The sequence below is a fragment of the Pinus tabuliformis genome, chromosome J (genome assembly GCF_031772625.1).
Source record: "Pinus tabuliformis cultivar Carrire ecotype Pingquan chromosome J, CPIR1, whole genome shotgun sequence".
Lineage (NCBI taxonomy): Eukaryota > Viridiplantae > Streptophyta > Pinopsida > Pinales > Pinaceae > Pinus > Pinus tabuliformis.
In genome coordinates, this window is record NC_142295.1 from 46,371,815 (window position 1) to 46,396,233 (window position 24,419).

At 37.2% G+C, this 24,419-nt stretch overlaps 1 protein-coding gene and 1 pseudogene across 1 annotated transcript; both read right to left on the minus strand.

Moving 5' to 3' along the window:
• Nucleotides 1–11,039: 11,039 nt before the first annotated feature.
• Nucleotides 11,040–11,477, minus strand: LOC149225415 (protein DJ-1 homolog D pseudogene; annotated as a pseudogene).
• A 246-nt stretch (nt 11,478–11,723) lies between these two features.
• On the minus strand, nt 11,724–13,115 carry LOC149225416 (isoamylase 2, chloroplastic-like). The gene is given in 2 exon segments (XM_089379930.1): nt 11,724–12,038; nt 12,041–13,115. Coding segments are annotated over 2 exon segments (1,311 nt in total). The 3' UTR covers nt 11,724–11,802.
• Between the last annotated feature and the right edge of the window lie 11,304 nt (nt 13,116–24,419).

Here is a 24,419-nt window from a genome sequence, read left to right on the forward strand (position 1 = left end):
GCATATCGCAGATCGCACTAATGTGTGTGTGCTCCACTTTTGTGTTCCGCCAAATGCGATTTCTGCGATGCGATCCAATTGAAGTCAACGGTTGAAGTACAGGCCTGCACCAAATGAATTTAATGTGAAGTAAAAGTTTCTTTACCGCCAGTAAATGTCAGTAAAACAGTAAATGCAATTTACTGTGGGTTGGTAAGTTTTGGTAAAGATTTTAATTCTATTTCAGCGGGAGTATGGGCTCAAGTAATAGTTGGTAAAAGCATTTAATTTTTATTATTTCTTTTACGGAAGCATGGGAAGTGAAAACGTGAAGTAAGTTCTTATTGTTGATATATATATATATATATATGTGTGTGTGTGTGTGTAATGTTTTTTTTTGTGAGAGAAGTGTGAAGTGGGAAGAACGCAGCAGTGCGTATGAAAATATACACAGCAGTGTAAAGTGTATTTGTAATGCACAGCAGTGCGAAGTAAAAAAAAATAGAACGCAGCAACATATGTAATTTTACACAGCAGTGTGAAGATTTGAAAAGTGAAACAGAGTAATCCTTTTTGGAATTGGAACTGAAGTGTTTATGTGTAATCCCTCTGTGAGAGGAAGACCCATTTTGTAACAACAACCTTTTAAATGAATACAAGTTTTATGTGTGTGTGTGGGTAAAACTCTGTGTTCTGAAAACATTTCTTTTGTTCCGCTGTGCTAAGATCCTGTTTGTGAAAAACAGAGTATTGTTCTCTGTTATGTGATTTTGTTTTTGGAATTTTACCAGAAAAATTCCCAACAGTGGTATCAGAGCGTTGTTCTCTGGTATTTTGAGTTTGAAATCACCTGAAATTTCCAACATGCACCTAGGTCGCTTAACACCGAAGGAATTTGAAATCCTCGATGTTTACAGAGATTTATTGCGACGGCCAGCATTCGTAAAGAATACTCGCTCCTCTTGGCTCCGAACAGCGCCTACCGGTGTCGACGCTGGAAACCGTACAGAAACAGAGATATTTGAGGGAAAAGCGCGGAGAAATTCAACGAGACAAAATGCAACGTGAACTGAAACAGGGCGAAAAAATGGAACGAAGGAAAGCCGCAAAGTTAATATTTTCTGGACGTCGTTGGGTATTTATGATATATTGTGTGTGTATCTCACATCGTATTTTGGGTTGGCATGCAAAGTTTTAAAAGTCTTAATTGGTTAGCAATAGATTTGAGTTCTTAATTTTGGTCCAAAATTTCCCTCAAATTACACACCATGCACATCACAGTTGATTACTTTAAATCCCAGGTTAATTTTGCTAAAAATGACAGTAAATATTAAATTATTAGTCTAGATTCTATTTAATTTTACCAAAAATAATGGTAAATATTAAATTACTAGTCTAAATTTCATCTTAATTATGTATTTATCATGTATTTATCACAAGAGTGAGATGGATCAAATCTTTTTTTTCTCTCAAACAAGTCTTTGTTTTAAAAGATTTGATCCCTGTAGACCTGGGTAGATTTAGAGTTAAGATGTATCAAGATTTAATTATTAATTATATTTATAGTTATAACTATAATTTTATTTTGACCAAATCAAAATATTAAACTAGATATTACAACATGTACTATAATAAGCTAGAGAAAATAATATGTTTTCTTTTAACCTAATATAAATATTTAACAACATATTACATCTCTACGATACTACCATATTAAACTAAAAAACACTATAAACCTATAGGTTATCTTTAGCATAATAGACTTACAAGAATTTCTGAATTTCTTTCTTCTTCCTGTAAACCCAACAAAACTTTAAAAAAATTTCAAAACCCACTTCAGATTTGTAAAACATATAAAAAACTCTTACCTAAATTCAAATAAAAAAAATCTAAAAAAATTTCTATACCATCTGTTTCAAGTCCCATTCGTCAAACCCACGATTTCAAATATATTTGAATACTCTTTTTCGAAGAAAAGAAAAACACACGAGTAACCCAGAATATAATATATTAAAGAACCATTTACATACCACTGTAAATGAACTGAAGTTGAGTGAAGGAATCTTGACCTCCAAAATATGAATGAAGAAATCTGAAAATCTCATCCAACGAGTGCGTGCACACACGGGTCGCAGAACACCAAAGCAATTTGATATCCTCAATGTTTACAGAGATTTATTGCGACCGCCAGCACTCGCAATTGGTTAGGAATAGATTTGTGGGCGACTCACAGTGGATTCGTTTGTAATTGGCGGGGAAGTCCACAATTTCCATCCAACGTGCCACGTCCAGAAATCTAAAATCCTTTCTTGACCTCCAAAATATGAATGAAGAAATCTGAAATCTGAAATCTGAATCTGAAATCTGAAAATCTCATCCAACGAGTGCGTGCACACGGGTCGCGGAACACCAATGCAATTAGATATCCTCAATGTTTCCAGAGATTTATTGTGACCGCCAGCACTGGTAATTGGTTATGAATATATTTGTGGGCGACTAACAGTCGATTCGTTTGTAGTTGGCGGGGAAGTCCACAATTTCCATCCAACGTGCCACAGCCAGAAATCTGAAATTCTTTCTTGACCTCCAAAATATGAATGAAGAAATCTGAAATTCTCGTCCAGCGAGTGCGTGCACACGGGTTATAGAACACCAAAGGAAATTGATATCCTCGATGTTTACAGAGATTTATTGCGACCACTCGTAATTGGTTATGAATAGGTTTCTGGGCGACACACACTCGATTCGTTTATAATTGGCGGGGAACTCCACAATTTCCTCCGAAACTGTCCATCCCTGCCAACTCAGCATTTTTCACTCAATTTCTTTATTTATCGCTGTCCGTACACTTTTCCATGGGTCAAGTTCAACGGTCATCCAAAGTATATTCATTCCCTCTTACAAATTAAATTTTAAAACGATAAATTAAGTTCAGTTTCAACTAGTTTAACTGCCAGTGATTTCTTTAATCTCCCTTTTTGGTATTATAAATTATCTTCTCGTTCTAATTTATTGATCTGTGGCTTTTATTAACATAATTTTTTCAAGAAACATCATGAAGAGATACTGATACTGATGGTCCTTTCGAGACGAGCATTAACAACTATACGTGGCTTTTATTAACATAATTTTTTCAAGAAACATGAAGAGATATTGATGGTCCTTTCAAGACGAGCACTAACAACTATATTTGAAAATAATGCGTTGATTTGAACTATGTATGAATTATTTTTTTTAAACCTTGTGTTTTTATTGAATTTAGGCTTTTGTGATTTATATCAAGTTTATTAAGAAGGTTCGGTGATAATCACATCAAAATTTATTTGTTGATGCATTTAGAACCACCAAGTGTGATTCATTGTCAAGACAAGATGAAGAACCAAATCATGGCAACAAGTTAAAGAGAGACCGATGGGCAACAACTACATTTAACTGGACCAAAAAATAAGAAAAAGAATATTAAATAGTTAAATTATTTTTATTTTTAACTAAATAAATCTACTTATATTTTATTAAATTGTTTTAATGAATTTAAAGTCAAAACTTGAAACATAAATAATTTATTATTCTCTTTATTATTTTAAAAATAAATCAACTATATAAAGATTTGTGTTATTATAGGAATTCATAATAAAAAAATAAAAAAAATTAATTAGTTAGCTTGTTTACTCAGAGTATTTCTTTCATTATATATGTAATTAAATATGTAATAAAATAAGTGTTAATTTCATCCATTATTATGGGATAAATTGTTTATAATTAATTAGTTTATTTTGATTATTAAACTTATTTATTTCATTTACTAAAGGTATCATGGGATAAATGGGGATTAAACCTAAATGTTTATTAATTAATTAACTAATTAGATAATTTGATTTTATATGTGTATGTTTTATATATAAATTTTTTTAATTATGACTAATAAAAACTAGGTAAACCCTACATTTTTTTAGAGCTTAAACTAAGAAATTTAACCTAATAAATAAATGAAAAGGGGAAGCTTTATTAACCCCTTATTTTTAATTTAAAAATGAAATATAAGAGAACTAATATGAATAAAATATTAATAATATTAAATAAATAAAGGAACGAAACAGGGGGGAGAGGGGAAAGGGGGTCATGTGGGAGGAAAGGGCAGGGATCCAACAACTGCTAATCTTCTAGCCGTCATCCCTGCTGGGATTTCTCGACCTTCTTTCAATTTCAATGGCCTCCCTAAACTTCCGGTGATGAAAAGGAGCAACTAGCATATATCCAAAATACTTATGATTCAGTTAATCCATTAAATGTTGATCTTCAGTTAGTGCATAAGAACTTCATTAACCATATGAACAGTAAGCAGGTGCAGTAAAAACAGAACAGATGATCACACACAAGAAGCACACATGAACACCATGATATAAGGTGGAAACCCAATGTGGGTGAAAACCACCTGCTGCAATTCGTTTTTATCTTCCTTTATTAAGAAACTTCTTTTACAATGTACTGGTGCAGTCCTTTACCAGCACGCAGGCTACAACCTTCTCTCGTTCACCAGACACTCCTGGAAGGGAGCTCCAACCCCCTTTGCTCTTGTACTAGCTGAGATACTAGTACGTAGGCGCCGGCCTACAATCTTCTCTCCTCTGGGTACCACGTTTCATAAATTTTCAGACTGGATACTCCTGAAGCACAACACATAATCTGAAGGCCATGTTTCATCAAATTTTCAAACTGGACCCATAACTATCATTGAAGCTCAAAACAATCACTACTAGCATCATCAAATTCTGAATCATTGAAACACTGAAACCCTGTCAATAACACAGTCACCAGAACACCGAGCAGATAACAGAACTCTGCCATAACCATCAAATCCATATGCAACTTCAAATATTATCCTTCATAATGTATACGCTACTATAATGAATCAAACCCGTGTACATACGCGCTTTTGCCAAAGACAACCCGCGTACAGATCTAAAAATAATTTCTCATAACTTGCAGCTGTACCAGACATCAGTCATACTCATAACACTTACAGAACAATACATGCGTCAGTATGTAGATCTAGAATAAGCATCATAAAGATAGTTCATTTCAAACCATTTGATCTCGATCTCTCCTTAGATCTTGTTCCCATCAACCGGTGAGATCCCTCCTTAGCTCATATCAAGAAATGCATCATCAACCCATAACCTGCATCCTAGATCTCATACTTCTTCAGATATTCAAGACTTTTCGGATCACTTGCCTAATGATCTTCTTCTCCTTTTATAGTCTTAGGCCCTGCTCAATACCACGGTCCAAAACCATAATAAATCAATACCAAGAGCCCAATACTTGGGATCAACACACTTGTCGAGATACCATGGTCCAAAACCATAGGTTCAAATACCGAGGACTAACTACCACGGATCAAAAGTAAGCTTTCCGACATGTACGCGGTTTTCCGTGCATAAATCTGCGTGTATACCCTACTTGGTATATAGCGAACATGCGTATACGCGACTTGGTATATAGTGAACCTGCGTGTATACCCTACTTGGTATATAGTGAACCTGCGTATATACTCTTCTTTCTTCATTCTTTGTAGTCTGATCATCAATTCTTTGCTACTGACCTGCTGCACTCTAATCTGTCATCTGTGTGATTTGCCATCAAGGACAACACTTGTCTCATAATGCCAACAATATCCCCCTTTGGACTTGATGGCAAAGCTAACTTGTCACACTTAGAACTATCATCTGATTCCTTTGAGCTGTCCTCCATCAGTCACATCTGATATCTCTTCTGAAGATTCATCCAATTATAAATAAGTGAGATGTTCTTCTATGAGTGGGTTGCCATCAAGTACAACACATGCACCATAATTCCAACAATCTCCCCCTTTGGACTTGATGGTAACAACACCAAATCACTCTCCCCCTTTGACATCAAGGGTAAAGGGTGGACCAAGATATTCTCTTCCTTTTCTGAACATTTTGTTGTCCATACTCCCCCCGAGTATCTGTTGAAATCTTTGAATGAGCTCCCCCTTTGTATATGCCAAGGTGTACCAATCTGTCCATGCTCCCCCTGAGTACATGCCGAGTCTCTAACTGCTGAAGTGTGTTGTTCATGCTCTTCCTGACTGAAGGCAAGATCTGCAAAAATGTGTTCTTCAAGAAGAACCATGACTTATACATCTTAAAAGACCTTCCTATCATCAAAAGACTCAATACATACATCCATCACCCAACCACGTGGGGATATACTAGAATTGACTCATCCACCCAACCAAGTGGGGATACATCAAAAGTTTACACATGATAAAGCAAGAACATTACATCTCCATCCCAGGCATAGTGTGGAAACCAATATAGGTCGTTACATGACCTTGACACCATGAAAGAGATATCACAAAAGAGATACATAACATAGAGATGAAATATCTAGAACAAGACTTATGAAAGTCACCAATAACTCATAGTAGTAGCATCTGTCAATCACCATTCAGATCAGCAACCAAGAGATCCTTCTGCCTTTGTTTCACCTGAAACCAACAACAACTGTGAACTAGAACCAAAAGCTTCTAAGATAATGCCAACAATGCATCATTGGAAGATTATATGCTCCCCCTGAACCTGTGCTAGATGGTCTCTGTCAGACCCATATCAGACTCTCCGCAACCAACATCTGTCCCTGCTGATTTCCTTCAAAACTCCATATACGCGTCTACATCCACATAAACAAGCGTATATACGCAGATAGGCCTTATGAAACTCGCATACAACCATTTCCATATCAGCAACCTGTAAATGTCCTGCAACAAGGTATGTCTGAACATAGATGTCAACTCCTCCTTTTAAACATCATCATGAAATCATTCACATTATATGTGAAACCACCATAGCCATTACATCAACGTCAAGATCTACATGATCCAAGTATCATTACTTGGGAACATCTGCATCAATCAACATGTGTAAGTATCAACCTATCATCATATAGATTAGAACTCATCACCATGTCTCCAACAAAGCAACTTTGAGTAGTCATCCATGTATCAACACTATGTATCTTGAGCTCAAGCTCATTTGTCAAAACTTCTTGATATCATCAACAGCAACAATCCTTATCCACAAGAGTGCCTGCATCATAACTGTATGCATATGATGACAGCAGCATATGAGTGACTCATCATCAAGTGAGGAAGATGTGTATTCAAGCTTTGTACTTCTCCTTATCCTTATGAAGATCACCACGTAAGCACCATATATGCATCATCAAAGAATCAACCATAAATCTGATCTGAATATCAACTATGTATCCCCAAGAATCATATGAGATTTTATCATGGACAACTCATAACCACATCATAGCAAGATATATCATTTAGCCATATAAGCATCATCACCAAGGACTATTAACCATAATGCCAACAATGAATTATTAAAGGCATATGCTCCCCCTCAACCTGTGCCATCTGTTAGATCTGATCATGCATATATCAACAGTAAGCATCAAGACATCATCAAGTCAGGATCAAAACGCTTCTAGACATCTTACAAGTATCAAAACATTTCCACACATCCTCAGCAGACTGTAACTATTAATCAATAGAGCAGATAATAGACTGAATCATATCAGGTCCTTTTTCTGAGCCTGTCCCCACTGCTTTTCCTCAGATTGACATATACGCGACTTTGTAGTGTCTACCTCGGGTATATACGCGACTTTCCTTTATGGAACTTGCGTATGAGATTCAGGATACTGAAGTTTTACACTTTCAGCTCCCTCTGAGTCTGTTGTGTCTGTGCTGTGCTCCAGCGATTTTTCTGATAAAAATCGTCTTTTCCGTCGTAGTCCTCGGAGAGATCTTTCCAATGGGCTATCATGCACGTCAAACGGAGATAGTACGACCAATTCGCGACCCCGGGAAGTTGATGTACCAACTTACCCAAAAACGGGGCCCACAATTTGGCGTTTCATCTTCTAGGGTTAGGTTTTGGAATGTGAAGGGTTTTCCATTGTTTCTCAACAATAAATAGGCCTTCGAGCCTCATTTTAAGACAGTTCAGAGGCATGTAGCCACCACATCTCTTCTCAGAGATAAGCTACCATCGCCCTAGCTGGTTCATTTCCATTTCTGTTTGTAAGCATATTTCAGTATTTTACAGTAATGAATTGAGGTATTATTTCCGCTGCATATCTGTCTTTATGGTTATCTCTGTATTTTATTGCGTTCCTGTTTAAATCCGGATCACTATAAGACCAAATGCAATGCTGAAGGCAAAATTGAAAGACACAAGGCAAGGCTGGTTGTCAAGGGATACAAGCAGCAGTATGGGAGAGACTATGAGGAGACTTTCGCACCGGTTGCAAGAATGGAAACCGTGAGAGCAGTGCTGTCCATAGCAGCACAAAACAAATGGAAAGTCTACCAAATGGATGTGAAGTCGGCATTCCTAAATGGAGTGTTAAAGGAGGAGGTTTACATTGAACAACCTCTAGGCTATGAGAAGAAAGGCCAAGAGCACAAAGTGTGCAGATTGAAGAAAGCTCTTTATGGGCTGAAACAAGCGCCAAGAGCGTGGTACAGTAGGATAGATTCCTATCTACTGGAAAATGAATTTGACAAATGTGAGGGAGAACCCACCGTCTACATCAAAGAAAAGGATGGCAAGATTTTAATTGTTGTCTTATATGTTGATGATGTGATTTTTACAGGCAATGATGACTACCTCATTGAAAACTTCAAATCAGTCATGAAAGAGGAATTTGAAATGACTGACATGGGTTTGCTGAGATACTTCTTAGGAATAGAAGTAGATCAAAATGAAAATGGAATTTTTATCTCTCAAGCAAGATATGTAAATGAAGTGTTGAGCAGATTTAATATGCAAGAATGCAAAGCAGCAATCACTCCCACGGTAATGGTATTAAAACTCAGCAAAGAGGACAGCAGCAAGGATTTTGATCCTAGCTTATATAAGAGCATAGTTGGCAGCCTTATGTATTTAACTACAACTAGGCCTAACATAATGTTTGTTGTTAGTTTGATTTCCAGATTCATGGAGAGGCCAAAAGAGGTACATTGGAAAGCAGCAAAAAGAATTCTGAGGTATGTCAAAGGTACAAAAAGATTTGGCATTTTCTATACTTTTTCAAAAAGCTCAGACTTAGTTGGCTACACCGATAGCGATTGGGCTGGAAGTGTGGATGATCGGAAAAACACTTCCGGTTATGTCTTTCACATGGGTTCATGAGCAATTTCATGGGCTTCCAAGAAACAGCCCGTTGTGGTGTTGTCTACAGCAGAAGCAGAGTACGTGGCAGCTACAGCAGCAGCGTGTCAAGCGGTTTGGATGAGGAGACTGTTAAGAAGTCTATGCCAAAAGCAGGCAACAGCAACGGTGATTTTTTGTGACAATAGCTCAGTTATTTCCCTGTCCAAGAATTCTGTGTTTCACAAACGGACGAAACACATTGATACAAGGTTCCACTACATCAGAGAATTGGTGAATAACGGAGAAATTGTCTTACAACATTGCAACACTCAAGAGAAGGTTGCAGACATTCTAACCAAACCATTGGACCAGAAAAGTTTTGAGTTTTTCAGGAAATGTCTGGGTATGATTGATAACCCAGCAGTTGAAATTAAAGGGGAGTGTTGAAATAATAATTTCAACCGCAGCTTAGTTTTATTTGCGATGTGATCTATCGCATATCACAAATCGCAAACTCATCCTGTCACCCTTCGTTATGAGCTGTGTTTCTGGCGATTGCGATGGTGCGATGCGATCCGATTGCATATCGCAGATCGCACTAATGTGTGTGTGCTCTGTTAGCGCTTGAGATTTCACCCTAGGCTGAGGAAGGTAAACCTTCAAGGCAACATCAAACCATTTCACCTCGTAGCTAGCCCTACGGGGTATGAGAAGGCTCTCTCCGGTCAAACTCGGTAGAATATTCAATAGGAAGAGATGACCAATCAAGGTAACACAGATATTAGGCTAGTAAACTGATTTGAAGGTTGATTTGGGGGTTTTTAATTAAATAACGGGGTTTTTCTGGGCAGCATGGGCAAAATCACAGCTTCAAATAGAGAAATATAATGAACAACACAGGTTGACGACTGAGGCAAGGTAGGCAAGGAATTTAGCATCAAATCTAGTTTTAAATGAGATGGCAAGACAGGTGAGGAGCTAAGGAGGGCAAACAATACTTTGAATCCTCCTTAAACAGTAGAAAACATTGAATTGAACAAACTTATAGGCAGAGCATATAATACTATGAATTCTACCTAAACACTTCATTTGCTCAATTAGAAATGATCATGAGGTGAATGAAACATAACAGTTTACATATGAGACAAAGGGAAAACTTATGCTAAATTAACATACCACATGAATCTCAGAAATTAGAGCTGCGAAATTTTCATTAAAAATCTCTGTCATAGACTGTACAATGAAGCTCAGTTTCTCCTCCAGCTCTTAGCACTCAGAAAACTCTTCCCCCTCTCTTCTACTCTTTTTACAAAAAAAAAAAAATTTATAAACTATCCTAAAACAAAAACAACAGATCGACCCCACCATCAGGGCGCTGTTTGAACTGCAATTACAAAAAATTAGAAAGGAGCGTTCATCTATTCTAAAATAAAACAGCATCTCCCTAAAAATCCTACGATGGCCGACACATGGAATAACAGCTGGAGCGCAGCTACCTTTAAATCACTAACTGAGGTCTTGAAATAGGAAATCGGTTCCTGAAGATCAGCGCATACATATCCAGCCATTCATAATTGCCACTATTCATCCGCATAATCGCCTTTGCTTGCCTAACCGCTTCAGTGTGAGGACCCAAAATAGACTAAGTAATTCGATTTCTGTGCTGGGATAATTATTTGGCTTTTGACTTTTATTCTCCCTCAAAATGTCATGACAAGTGTTTCTGTTGAAGGCACGTTCCCGTTTTTAAAAATGCAAAGATTTGCATGCAGTCGACATCCCGGGAGAAGAAGATAACTCCTTAAAATGAGGCAATTGGGTATACTAGAAAAGCTTGTAGTCTTCAGAAGCTTCTAATGATTTCCAGCTTTAGCATGAGAATTTCTGCAGTTCATGCCATACACACAAAGTGGATATCTGATATATGTTATCACAGAATATTTGGAGAAATCTCCCCTCCCAACTTAAGTAAAATGGCGTATTTATAGGTTCCGGCTCTGACCATTCACCGCCAGAAAGCAATGTATCAAGCTTTACAGCTGGATACGCAGTACATGTTTTCTCTTTCAATATACCTGCACCAGCAAGAATCAATTGCCCACGACAGATAGAAGCAATGGGCTTGTTTGAATCAGAAGACCGCTTGACCAATTTAAGAACAGATTCATTTAGAGCTAGGTACTCGGATGCCCTTCCTCCAGGAACCATCAACCCATCATACATGCTTGCATCAATGTCATCGAAAGATGCTGTCGAAATAAAATAGTGGCCACTAGATACTGTTTTGAAATCTTCGCCTGCAACCATATATTCCATAAATGCATAGCGGTCCCCATGGATCGCAGAACTGCAACTTGCAACAAACTTCAACAGATTTAGAAAAAGCCCGCAATGATGTCTTAGTTTTGTTTTTGTTTTTAGGCAATTGTGATGACAAACCACTCAACCTGTCTGCTAGAGTAGAGGTAATGCTGCCCGAATGAAATTTATCCTGAGACTCAAGCAATATTCCATGACAAAGACATAGAAGGCTGCGCAAGACATGTAATCCATATTATTTACAGTTCCGTACAAAAACCAAACTGTCTATTGATTGTCTTCATCCTTTGACAACAGAATCCACAGATCAATTTCATTCTTTAGTTGAACGAGCTTCAAACAGAACACAGCTATGGGGCTGCATTTGGTAAGTGAAAAAGCTTATTCCCAACATATCAGTAGCTGTCCCTTCCATTGAGAAAGTTTCTGGAAATGGAAGACTTGTATCAACCAAACGGTGCCATAACATTCCATCAGGAAGTTGAGGCAGGGTAGCACTGACTGACGCTTGCTGAGAGTTGAAAGCAATGTACAAATCACCTAGAGTTGATCTGGATTAGGTCCATGCCAGTTCAGATTTTCAATCTTCGCAAAAGTTTTACGTTGAAGCAAATCTTTTCGACGGGTGCGGAAGGAACTAAGAAATCCAATAAACTGAATAGTGTGAACAACAAATTCAGTTTTCAGAGCATCCCAATTAAAGGGTTTCCTGTCATTTAAATGCATTGATCCTCCCTTTGTCTGTCCATATTCATCTCCCATGTTTAGCACAGGCACTCCAAGTGATATGAATAGAACGAAAAGGAAATTTCGAATCTGTTTCAATCGTGTTTCCAGAGCCAGATGATTGTTCGTGTCACCTTCTTCACCACAGTTCCAACTTAATTCTGTTGAATATGTTGCAGAACTGAAGCTTACTAGGTCGACCAGAGATAATCCAACGTTATGGGTAATAAAGTTGAAGGAAAAACTAGGACCTCGGCCATCAGTAAAAAGATCTCCACTGCCACAAAGCCTGGTTGAAAAGTTGCTTAATTGACCTTTGTCGCCTCTTAGAAATCTTCTAATATCATCATGGAACCTGATATTTAGCTCTGCCCACTTCTTCCAATGTGGAAATTGGATTTCCTTGCACGATGCCATAATTGGCAAGCATGGATCTGCAATAATTTTAACCCTAGAAAGAACAGGATCAAAGGCAATGGCCTCTATCAATGGGGGTCGACTTAAGATTTCCTCATGTGGCCCTCTCATTAGAGATGAAGAATTGCAAAAGCAAAAACCATCAATATGGTACTCATTTACCCAATGGCGCAGACTGTCTAAGATCATATTTTGTGCTACTGGGTGGTTGCAGTTGAATAGATTGTCAGTTTCAGCAACAGCAACCTCATTGTTTTCACCGAGTACGTAATATGATGAGTTATCAATTCCACGGAATGACAATGTTTCAGGTTCTGCATCACCCTTTTCAGCAGTCTGTGTGTAAACGACCTCCAGTATTACCTCGATGCCAATTTTATGACATGCTTTAACCATTTGCCTAAGGGAACTGCTCGCTGAAATGCCATCTCCCAATGGTCCATAGCAATCCATGAGTGCCACTGTAGAGAACCTCTGTGCCATGATAGTTGAAACCATATGAAGATAAAACTTGACCACATTCATCAACATTAGAGTCTGATGTATGCTTTGCTTTCTTTTGTTTGTGCAGGGATATAAGCTTGAAGTCACTGCTGCCTTTTGGATAGCTGAAGAACAAATTACATAATCTAGAGCTGGAGAATAAATTACATAATCTAGAACAACATATTAATGATTTCTTCTTCAAAACAGGGTTTTGAAGAAGAATCAATCTCTGACATGAGACAGATTCTAACATGCTCCACTTTTGTGTTCCGCCAAATGCGATTTCTGCGATGCGATCCAATTGAAGTCAACGGTTGAAGTACAGGCCTGCACCAAATGAATTTAATGTGAAGTAAAAGTTTCTTTACCGCCAGTAAATGTCAGTAAAACAGTAAATGCAATTTACTGTGGGTTGGTAAGTTTTGGTAAAGATTTTAATTCTATTTCAGCGGGAGTATGGGCTCAAGTAATAGTTGGTAAAAGCATTTAATTTTTATTATTTCTTTTATGGAAGCATGGGAAGTGAAAACGTGTAGTAAGTTCTTATTGTTGATATATATATATATATATGTGTGTGTGTGTGTGTGTGTGTGTGTGTGTGTGTGTGTGTGTGTGTGTGTGTGTGTGTGTGTGTTTAATGTTTTTTTTTGTGAGAGAAGTGTGAAGTGGGAAGAACGCAGCAGTGCGTATGAAAATATACACAGCAGTGTAAAGTGTATTTGTAATGCACAGCAGTGCGAAGTAAAGAAAAATAGAACGCAGCAACATATGTAATTTTACACAGCAGTGTGAAGATTTGAAAAGTGAAACAGAGTAATCCTTTTTGGAATTGGAACTGAAGTGTTTATGTGTAATCCCTCTGTGAGAGGAAGACCCATTTTGTAACAGCAACCTTTTAAATGAATACAAGTTTTATGTGTGTGTGTGGGTAAAACTCTGTGTTCTGAAAACATTTCTTTTGTTCCGCTGTGCTAAGATCCTGTTTGTGAAAAACAGAGTATTGTTCTCTGTTATGTGATTTTGTTTTTGGAATTTTACCAGAAAAATTCCCAACAATGATATCAGAGCGTTGTTCTCTGGTATTTTGAGTTTGAAATCACCTGAAATTTCCAACATGCACCTAGGTCGCTTAACACCGAAGGAATTTGAAATCCTCGATGTTTACAGAGATTTATTGCGACGGCCAGCATTCGTAAAGAATACTCGCTCCTCTTGGCTCCGAACAGCGCCTACCGGTGTCGACGCTGGAAACCGTACAGAAACAGATATATTTGAGGGAAAAGCGCGGAGAAATTCAACGAGACAAAATGCAACGTGAACTGAAACAGGGCGAAAAAATGGAACAAAGGAAAGCCGCAAAGTTAATATTTTTTGGACGTCGTTGGGTATTTATGATATATTGTGTGTGTATCTCACATCGTATTTTGGGTTGGCATGCAAAGTTTTAAAAGTCTTAATTGGTTAGCAATAGATTTGAGTTCTTAATTTTGGTCCAAAATTTCCCTCAAATTACACACCATGCACATCACAGTTGATTACTTTAAATCCCAGGTTAATTTTGCTAAAAATGACAGTAAATATTAAATTATTAGTCTAGATTCTATTTAATTTTACCAAAAATAATGGTAAATATTAAATTACTAGTCTAAATTTCATCTTAATTATGTATTTATCATGTATTTATCACAAGAGTGAGATGGATCAAATCTTTTTTTTCTCTCAAACAAGTCTTTGTTTTAAAAGATTTGATCCCTGTAGACCTGGGTAGGTTTAGAGTTAAGATGTATCAAGATTTAATTATTAATTATATTTATAGTTATAACTGTAATTTTATTTTGACCAAATCAAAATATTAAACTAGATATTACAACATGTACTATAATAAGCTAGAGAAAATAATATGTTTTCTTTTAACCTAAAATAAATATTTAACAACATATTACATCTCTACGATACTACCATATTAAACTAAAAAACACTATAAACCTATAGGTTATCTTTAGCATAATAGACTTACAAGAATTTCTGAATTTCTTTCTTCTTCCTGTAAACCCAACAAAACTTTAAAAAAATTTCAAAACCCACTTCAGATTTGTAAAACATATAAAAAACTCTTACCTAAATTCAAATAAAAAAAATCTAAAAAAATTTCTATACCATCTGTTTCAAATCCCATTCGTCAACCCCACGATTTCAAATATATTTGAATCCTCTTTTTCGAAGAAAAGAAAAACACACGAGTAACCCAGAATATAATATATTAAAGAACCATTTACATACCACTGTAAATGAACTGAAGTTGAGCGAAGGAATCTTGACCTCCAAAATATGAATGAAGAAATCTGAAAATCTCATCCAACGAGTGCGTGCACACACGGGTCGCAGAACACCAAAGCAATTTGATATCCTCAATGTTTACAGAGATTTATTGCGACCGCCAGCACTCGCAATTGGTTAGGAATAGATTTGTGGGCGACTCACAGTGGATTCGTTTGTAATTGGCGGGGAAGTCCACAATTTCCATCCAACGTGCCACGTCCAGAAATCTAAAATCCTTTCTTGACCTCCAAAATATGAATGAAGAAATCTGAAATCTGAAATCTGAAAATCTCATCCAACGAGTGCGTGCACATGGGTCGCGGAACACCAATGCAATTAGATATCCTCAATGTTTCCAGAGATTTATTGCAACCGCCAGCACTGGTAATTGGTTATGAATAGATTTGTGGGCGACTAACAGTCGATTCGTTTGTAGTTGGCGGGGAAGTCCACAATTTCCATCCAACGTGCCACGGCCAGAAATCTGAAATTCTTTCTTGACCTCCAAAATATGAATGAAGAAATCTGAAATTCTCGTCCAGCGAGTGCGTGCACACAAGTTATAGAACACCAAAGGAATTTGATATCCTCGATGTTTACAGAGATTTATTGCGACCACTCGTAATTGGTTATGAATAGGTTTGTGGGCGACACACACTCGATTCGTTTATAATTGGCGGGGACTCCACAATTTCCTCCGAAACTGTCCATCCCTGCCAACTCAGCATTTTTCACTCAATTTCTTTATTTATCGCTGTCCGTACACTTTTCCATGGGTCAAGTTCAACGGTCATCCAAAGTATATTCATTCCCTCTTACAAATTAAATTTTAAAACGATAAATTAAGTTCAGTTTCAACTAGTTTAACTGCCAGTGATTTCTTTAATCTCCCTTTTTGGTATTATAAATTATCTTCTCGTTCTAATTTATTGATCTGTGGCTTTTATTAACATAATTTTTTCAAGAAACATCATGAAGAGATACTGATACTGATGGTCCTTTCGAGACGAGCATTAACAACTATACGTGGCTTTTATTAACATAATTTTTTCAAGAAACATGAAGAGATATTGATGGTCCTTTCAAGACAAGCACTAACAACTATATTTGAAAATAATGCGTTGATTTGAACTATGTATGAATTATTTTTTTTAAACCTTGTGTTTTTATTGAATTTAGGCTTTTTCATTTATATCAAGTTTATTAAGAAGGTTCGGTGATAATCACATCAAAATTTATTTGTTGATGCATTTAGAACCACCAAGTGTGATTCATTGTCAAGACAAGATGAAGAACCAAATCATGGCAACAAGTTAAAGAGAGACCGATGGGCAACAACTACATTTAACTGGACCAAAAAATAAGAAAAAGAATATTAAATAGTTAAATTATTTTTATTTTTAACTAAATAAATCTACTTATATTTTATTAAATTGTTTTAATGAATTTAAAGTCAAAACTTGAAACATAAATAATTTATTATTCTCTTTATTATTTTAAAAATAAATCAACTATATAAAGATTTGTGTTATTATAGGAATTCATAATAAAAAAATAAAAAAAATTAATTAGTTAGCTTGTTTACTCAGAGTATTCCTTTCATTATATATGTAATAAAATAAGTGTTAATTTCATCCATTATTATGGGATAAATTGTTTATAATTAATTAGTTTATTTTGATTATTAAACTTATTTATTTCATTTACTAAAGGTATCATGGGATAAATGGGGATTAAACCTAAATGTTTATTAATTAATTAACTAATTAGATAATTTGATTTTATATGTGTATGTTTTATATATAAATTTTTTTAATTATGACTAATAAAAACTAGGTAAACCCTACATTTTTTTAGAGCTTAAACTAAGAAATTTAACCTAATAAATAAATGAAAAGGGGAAGCTTTATTAACCCCTTATTTTTAATTTAAAAATGAAATATAAGAGAACTAATATGAATAAAATATAAATAATATTAAATAAATAAAGGAACGAAACAGGGGGGAGAGGGGAAAGGGGGTCATGTGGGAGGAAAGGGCAGGGATCCAACAACTGCTAATCTTCTAGCCGTCATCCCTGCTGGGATTTCTCGACCTTCTTTCAATTTCAATGGCCTCCCTAAACTTCCGGTGATGAAAAGGAGCAATCTTAGCAATAACATGGGCCTCCTCAATACATATATGATGCTTATTCTTCTCTGCGTGTTTTGCCAGGGCTGAAGACCGAGTCCTTCCATGTTTGATGTCGGCGGCGTGCTCATGAATCCTCTAATTAATAGAGCGCCCAGTTTCACCAACATAGGGGGTCCCACAGGAACAAGGAATAACATAAACACCTTTCTGTTGGAAATAATACTGAGACAGTATATCAAATCAATACTTTTTCATTCATAAACCCGTGTGTATACGCAGCTGTGTCTAAAGCAACTAGCATATATCCAAAATAATTATGATTCAGTTAATCCATTAAATGTTGATCTTTAGTTAGTGCATAAGAACTTCATTAACCATATGAACAGTAAGCAGGTGCAGTAAAAACAGAACAGATCATCACACACAAGAAGCACACATGAACACCATGATATAAGGTGGAAACCCAATGTGGGTGAAAACCACCTGCTGCAATTCGTTTTTATCTTCCTTTATTAAGAAACTTCTTTTACAATGTAGTGGTGCAGTCCTTTACCAGCACGCATGCTACAACCTGCAGAAGGCTACAACCTTCTCTCGTTCACCAGACACTCCTGGAAGGGAGCTCCAACCCCCTTTTCTCTTGTACTAGCTGAGATACTAGTACGTAGGCGCCGGCCTACAATCTTCTCTCCTCTGGGTACCACGTTTCATAAATTTTCAGACTGGATACTCCTGAAGCACAACACATAATCTGAAGGCCACGTTTCATAAAATTTTCAAACTGGACCCATAACTATCATTGAAGCTCAAAACAATCACTACTAGCATCATCAAATTCTGAATCACTGAAACACTGAAACCCTGTCAATAACACAGTCACCAGAACACAGAGCAGATAACAGAACTCTGCCATAACCATCAAATCCATATGCAACTTCAAATATTATCCTTCATAAGGTATACGCTACTATAATGAATCAAACCCGCGTACATACGCGCTTTTGCCAAAGATAACCCGCGTACAGATCTAAAAATAATTTCTTATAACTTGCAGATGTACCAGACATCAGTCATACTCATAACACTTATAGAACAATACATGCGTCAGTATGTAGATCTAGAATAAGCATCATAAAGATAGTTCATTTCAAACCATTTGATCCCGATCTCTCCTTAGATCTTGTTCTCCATCAACCGGTGAGATCCCTCCTTAGCTCATATCAAGAAATGCGTCATCAACACATAACCTGCATCCTGGATCTCATACTTCTTCAGATATTCAAGACTTTTCGGATCACTTGCCTAATGATCTTATTCTCCTTTTATAGTCTTAGGCCCTGCTCAATACCACGGTCCAAAACCATAATAAATCAATACCAAGAGCCCAATACTTGGGATCAACACACTTGTCGAGATACCATGGTCCAAAACCATAGGTTCAAATACCGAGGACTAACTACCACGGACCAAAAGTAAGCTTTCCGACATGTACGTGGTTTTCCGTGCATAAAACTGCGTGTATACCCTACTTGGTATATAGCGAACTTGCGTATACGCGACTTGGTATATAGTGAACCTGCGTGTATACCCTACTTGGTATATAGTGAACCTGCATATATACTCTTCTTTCTTCATTCTTTGTAGTCTGATCATCAATTCTTTGCTACTGACCTACTGCACTCTTATCTGTCATCTGTGTGATTTGCCATCAAGGACAACACTTGTCTCATAATGTCAACAATCTCCCCCTTTGGACTTGATGGCAAAGCTAACTTGTCACATTTAGAACTATCATCTGATTCCTTTGAGCTGTCCTCCATCAGTCACATCTGATATCTCTTCTGAAGATTCATCCAATTATAAATAAGTGAGATGTTCTTCTATGAGTGGGTTATCATCAAGTACAACACATGCACCATAATGCCAACAATCTCCCCCTTTGGACTTGATGGCAACAACACCAAATCACTCTCCCCCTTTGACATCAAGGGTAAAGGGTGGACCAAGATATTCTCTTCCTTTTCTGAACATTCTGTTGTCCATACTCCCCCCGAGTATCTGTTGAAATCTTTGAATGAGCTCCCCCTTTGTATATGCCAAGGTGTACCAATCTGTCCATGCTCCCCCTAAGTACATGCCGAGTCTCTAACTGCTGAAGTGTGTTGTTCATGCTCTTCCTAACTGAAGGCAAGATCTGCAAAAAGGTGTTCTTCAAGAATAACCATGACTTATACATCTTAAAAGACCTTCCTATCATCAAAAGACTCAATACATACATCCATCACCCAACCACGTGGGGATATACTAGAATTGACTCATCCACCCAACCAAGTGGGGATACATCAAAAGTTTACACATGATAAAGCAAGAACATTACATCTTCATCCCAGGCATAGTGTGGAAACCAATATAGACCGTTACATGATCTTGACAACATGAAAGAGATATCACAAAAGAGATACATAACATAGAGACGAAATTTCTAGAACAAGACTTATGAAAGTGACCAATAACTCATAGTAGTAGCATCTTTCAATCACCATTCAGATCAGCAACCAAGAGATCCTTCTGCCTTTGTTTCACCTGAAACCAACAACAACTGTGAACTATAACCAAAAGCTTCTAAGATAATGCCAACAATGCATCATTGGAAGATTATCTGCTCCCCCTGAACCTGTGCTAGATGGTCTCTGTCAGACCCATATCAGACTCTCCGCAACCAACATCTGTCCCTGTTGATTTCCTTCAAAACTCCATATACGCGTCTACATCCACATAAACAAGCGTATATACGGAGATAGGCCTTATGAAACTCGCATACAACCATTTCCATATCAGCAACCTGTAAATGTCCTGCAACAAGGTATGTCTGAACATAGATGTCAACTCCTCCTTTTAAACATCATCATGAAATCATTCACATTATATGTGAAACCACCATAGCCATTACATCAACGTCAAGATCTACATGATCCAAGTATCATTACTTGGGAACATCTGCATCAATCAACATGTGTAAGTATCAACCTATCATCATATAGATTAGAACTCATCACCATGTCTCCAACAAAGCAACTTTGAGTAGTCATCCATGTATCAGCACTATGTATCTTGAGCTCAAGCTTATTTGTCAAAACTTCTTGATATCATCAACAGCAACAATCCTTATCCACAAGAGTGTCTGCATCATAACTGTATGCATATGATGACAGCAGCATATGAGTGACTCATCATCAAGTGAGGAATATGTGTATTCAAGCTTTGTACTTCTCCTTATCCTTATGAAGATCACCACGTAAGCACCATATATGCATCATCAAAGAATCAACCATAAATCTGATCTGAACATCAACTATGTATCCCCAAGAATCATATGATATTTTATCATGGACAACTCATAACCACATCATAGCAAGATATATCATTTAGCCATATAAGCATCATCACCAAGGACTATTAACCATAATGCCAACAATGAATTATTAAAGGCATATGCTCCCCCTCAACCTGTGCCATCTGTTAGATCTGATCATGCATATATCAACAATAAGCATCAAGACATCATCAAGTTAGGATCAAAACGCTTCTAGACATCTTACAAGTATCAAAACATTTCCACACATCCTCAACAGACTGTAATTATTAATCAATAGAGCAGATAATAGACTGAATCATATCAGGTCCTTTTTCTAAGCCTGTCCCCACTGCTTTTCCTCATACTGAAATATACGCGACTTTGCAGTGTCTACCTCGGGTATATACGCGACTTTCCTTTATGGAACTTGCGTATGAGATTCAGGATACTGAAGTTTTACACTTTCAGCTCCCTCTGAGTCTGTTATGTCTGTGCTGCACTCCAGCGATTTCTCTGATAAAAATCGTCTTTTTCGTCGTAGTCCTCAGAGAGATCTTTCCAACGGGCTATCATGCACGTCAAACAGAGATAGTACGACCAATTCGCGACCCCGGGAAGTTGATGTACCAACTTACCCAAAAACGGGGCCCAAAATTCGGCGTTTCATCTTCTAGGGTTAGGTTTTGGAATGTGAAGGGTTTTCCATTGTTTCTCAACAATAAATAGGCCTTCGAGCCTCATTGTAAGACAGTTCAGAGGCATGTAGCCACCACATCTCTTCTCAGAGATAAGCTACCATCGCCCTAGCTGGTTCATTTCCATTTCTGTTTGTAAGCATATTTCAGTATTTTACAGTAATGAATTGAGGTATTATTTCCGCTGCATATCTGTCTTTATGGTTATCTCTGTATTTTATTGCGTTCCTGTTTAAATCCGGATCACTATAAGACCAAATGCAATGCTGAAGGCAAAATTGAAAGACACAAGGCAAGGCTGGTTGTCAAGGGATACAAGCAGCAGTATGGGAGAGACTATGAGGAGACTTTCGCACTGGTTGCAAGAATGGAAACCGTGAGAGCAGTGCTGTCCATAGCAGCACAAAACAAATGGAAAGTCTACCAAATGGATGTGAAGTCGGCATTCCTAAATGGAGTGTTAAAGGAGGAGGTTTACATTGAACAACCTCTAGGCTATGAGAAGAAAGGCCAAGAGCACAAAGTGTGCAGATTGAAGAAAGCTCTTTATGGGCTGAAACAAGCGCCAAGAGCGTGGTACAGTAGGATAGATTCCTATCTACTGGAAAATGAATTTGACAAATGTGAGGGAGAACCCACCGTCTACATCAAAGAAAAGGATGGCAAGATTTTAATTGTTGTCTTATATGTTGATGATGTGATTTTTACAGGCAATGATGACTACCTCATTGAAAACTTCAAATCAGTCATGAAAGAGGAATTTGAAATGACTGACATGGGTTTGCTGAGATACTTCTTAGGAATAGAAGTAGATCAAAATGAAAATGGAATTTTTATCTCTCAAGCAAGATATGTAAATGAAGTGTTGAGCAGATTTAATATGCAAGAATGCAAAGCAGCAATCACTCCCACGGTAATGGGATTAAAACTCAGCAAAGAGGACAGCAGCAAGGATTTTGATCCTAGCTTATATAAGAGCATAGTTGGCAGCCTTATGTATTTAACTACAACTAGGCCTAACATAATGTTTGTTGTTAGTTTGATTTCCAGATTCATGGAGAGGCCAAAAGAGGCACATTGGCAAGCAGCAAAAAGAATTCTGAGGTATTTCAAAGGTACAAAAAGATTTGGCATTTTCTATACTTTTTCAAAAAGCTCAGACTTATTTGGCTACACCGATAGCGATTGGGCTGGAAGTGTGGATGATCGAAAAACACTTCCGGTTATGTCTTTCACATGGGTTCATGATCAATTTCATGGGCTTCCAAGAAACAGCCCGTTGTGGTGTTGTCTACAGCAGAAGCAGAGTACGTGGCAGCTACAGCAGCAGCGTGTCAAGCGGTTTGGATGAGGAGACCGTTAAGAAGTCTATGCCAAAAGCAGGCAACAACAACGGTGATTTTTTGTGACAATAGCTCAGTTATTGCCCTGTCCAAGAATTCTGTGTTTCACAAACGGACGAAACACATTGATACAAGGTTCCACTACATCAGAGAATTGGTGAATAACGGAGAAATTGTCTTACAACAATGCAACACTCAAGAGAAGGTTGCAGACATTCTAACCAAACCATTGGACCAGAAAAGTTTTGAGTTTTTGAGGAAATGTCTGGGTATGATTGATAACCCAGCAGTTGAAATTAAAGGGGAGTGTTGAAATAATAATTTCAACTGCAGCTTAGTTTTATTTGCGATGTGATCTATCGCATATCACAAATCGCAAACTCATCCTGTCACCCTTCGTTATGAGCTGTGTTTTCTGGCGATTGCGATGGTGCGATGCAATCCGATTGCATATCGCAGATCGCACTAATGTGTGTGTGCTCCACTTTTGTGTTCCGCCAAATGCGATTTCTGCGATGCGATCCAATTGAAGTCAACGGTTGAAGTACAGGCCTACACCAAATGAATTTAATGTGAAGTAAAAGTTTCTTTATCGCCAGTAAATGTCAGTAAAACAGTAAATGCAATTTACTGTGGGTTGGTAAGTTTTGGTAAAGATTTTAATTCTATTTCAGCGGGAGTATGGGCTCAAGTAATAGTTGGTAAAAGCATTTAATTTTTATTATTTATTTTACGGAAGCATGGGAAGTGAAAACGTGAAGTAAGTTCTTATTGTTGATATATATATATATATATGTGTGTGTGTGTGTGTGTGTGTGTGTGTGTGTGTAATGTTTTTTTTTGTGAGAGAAGTGTGAAGTGGGAAGAACGCAGCAGTGCGTATGAAAATATACACAGCAGTGTAAAGTGTATTTGTAATGCACAGCAGTGCGAAGTAAAAAAAAATAGAACACAGCAACATATGTAATTTTACACAGCAGTGTGAAGATTTGAAAAGTGAAACAGAGTAATCCTTTTTGGAATTGGAACTGAAGTGTTTATGTGTAATCCCTCTGTGAGAGGAAGACCCATTTTGTAACAGCAACCTTTTAAATGAATACAAGTTTTATGTGTGTGTGGGTAAAACTCTGTGTTCTGAAAACATCTCTTTTGTTCCGCTGTGCTAAGATCCTGTTTGTGAAAAACAGAGTATTGTTCTCTGTTATGTGATTTTGTTTTTGGAATTTTACCAGAAAAATTCCCAACAGTGGTATCAGAGCGTTGTTCTCTGGTATTTTGAGTTTGAAATCACCTGAAATTTCCAACATGCACCTAGGTCGCTTAACACCGAAGGAATTTGAAATCCTCGATGTTTACAGAGATTTATTGCGACGGCCAACATTCGTAAAGAATACTCGCTCCTCTTGGCTCCGAACAGCGCCTACCGGTGTCGACGCTGGAAACCGTACAGAAACAG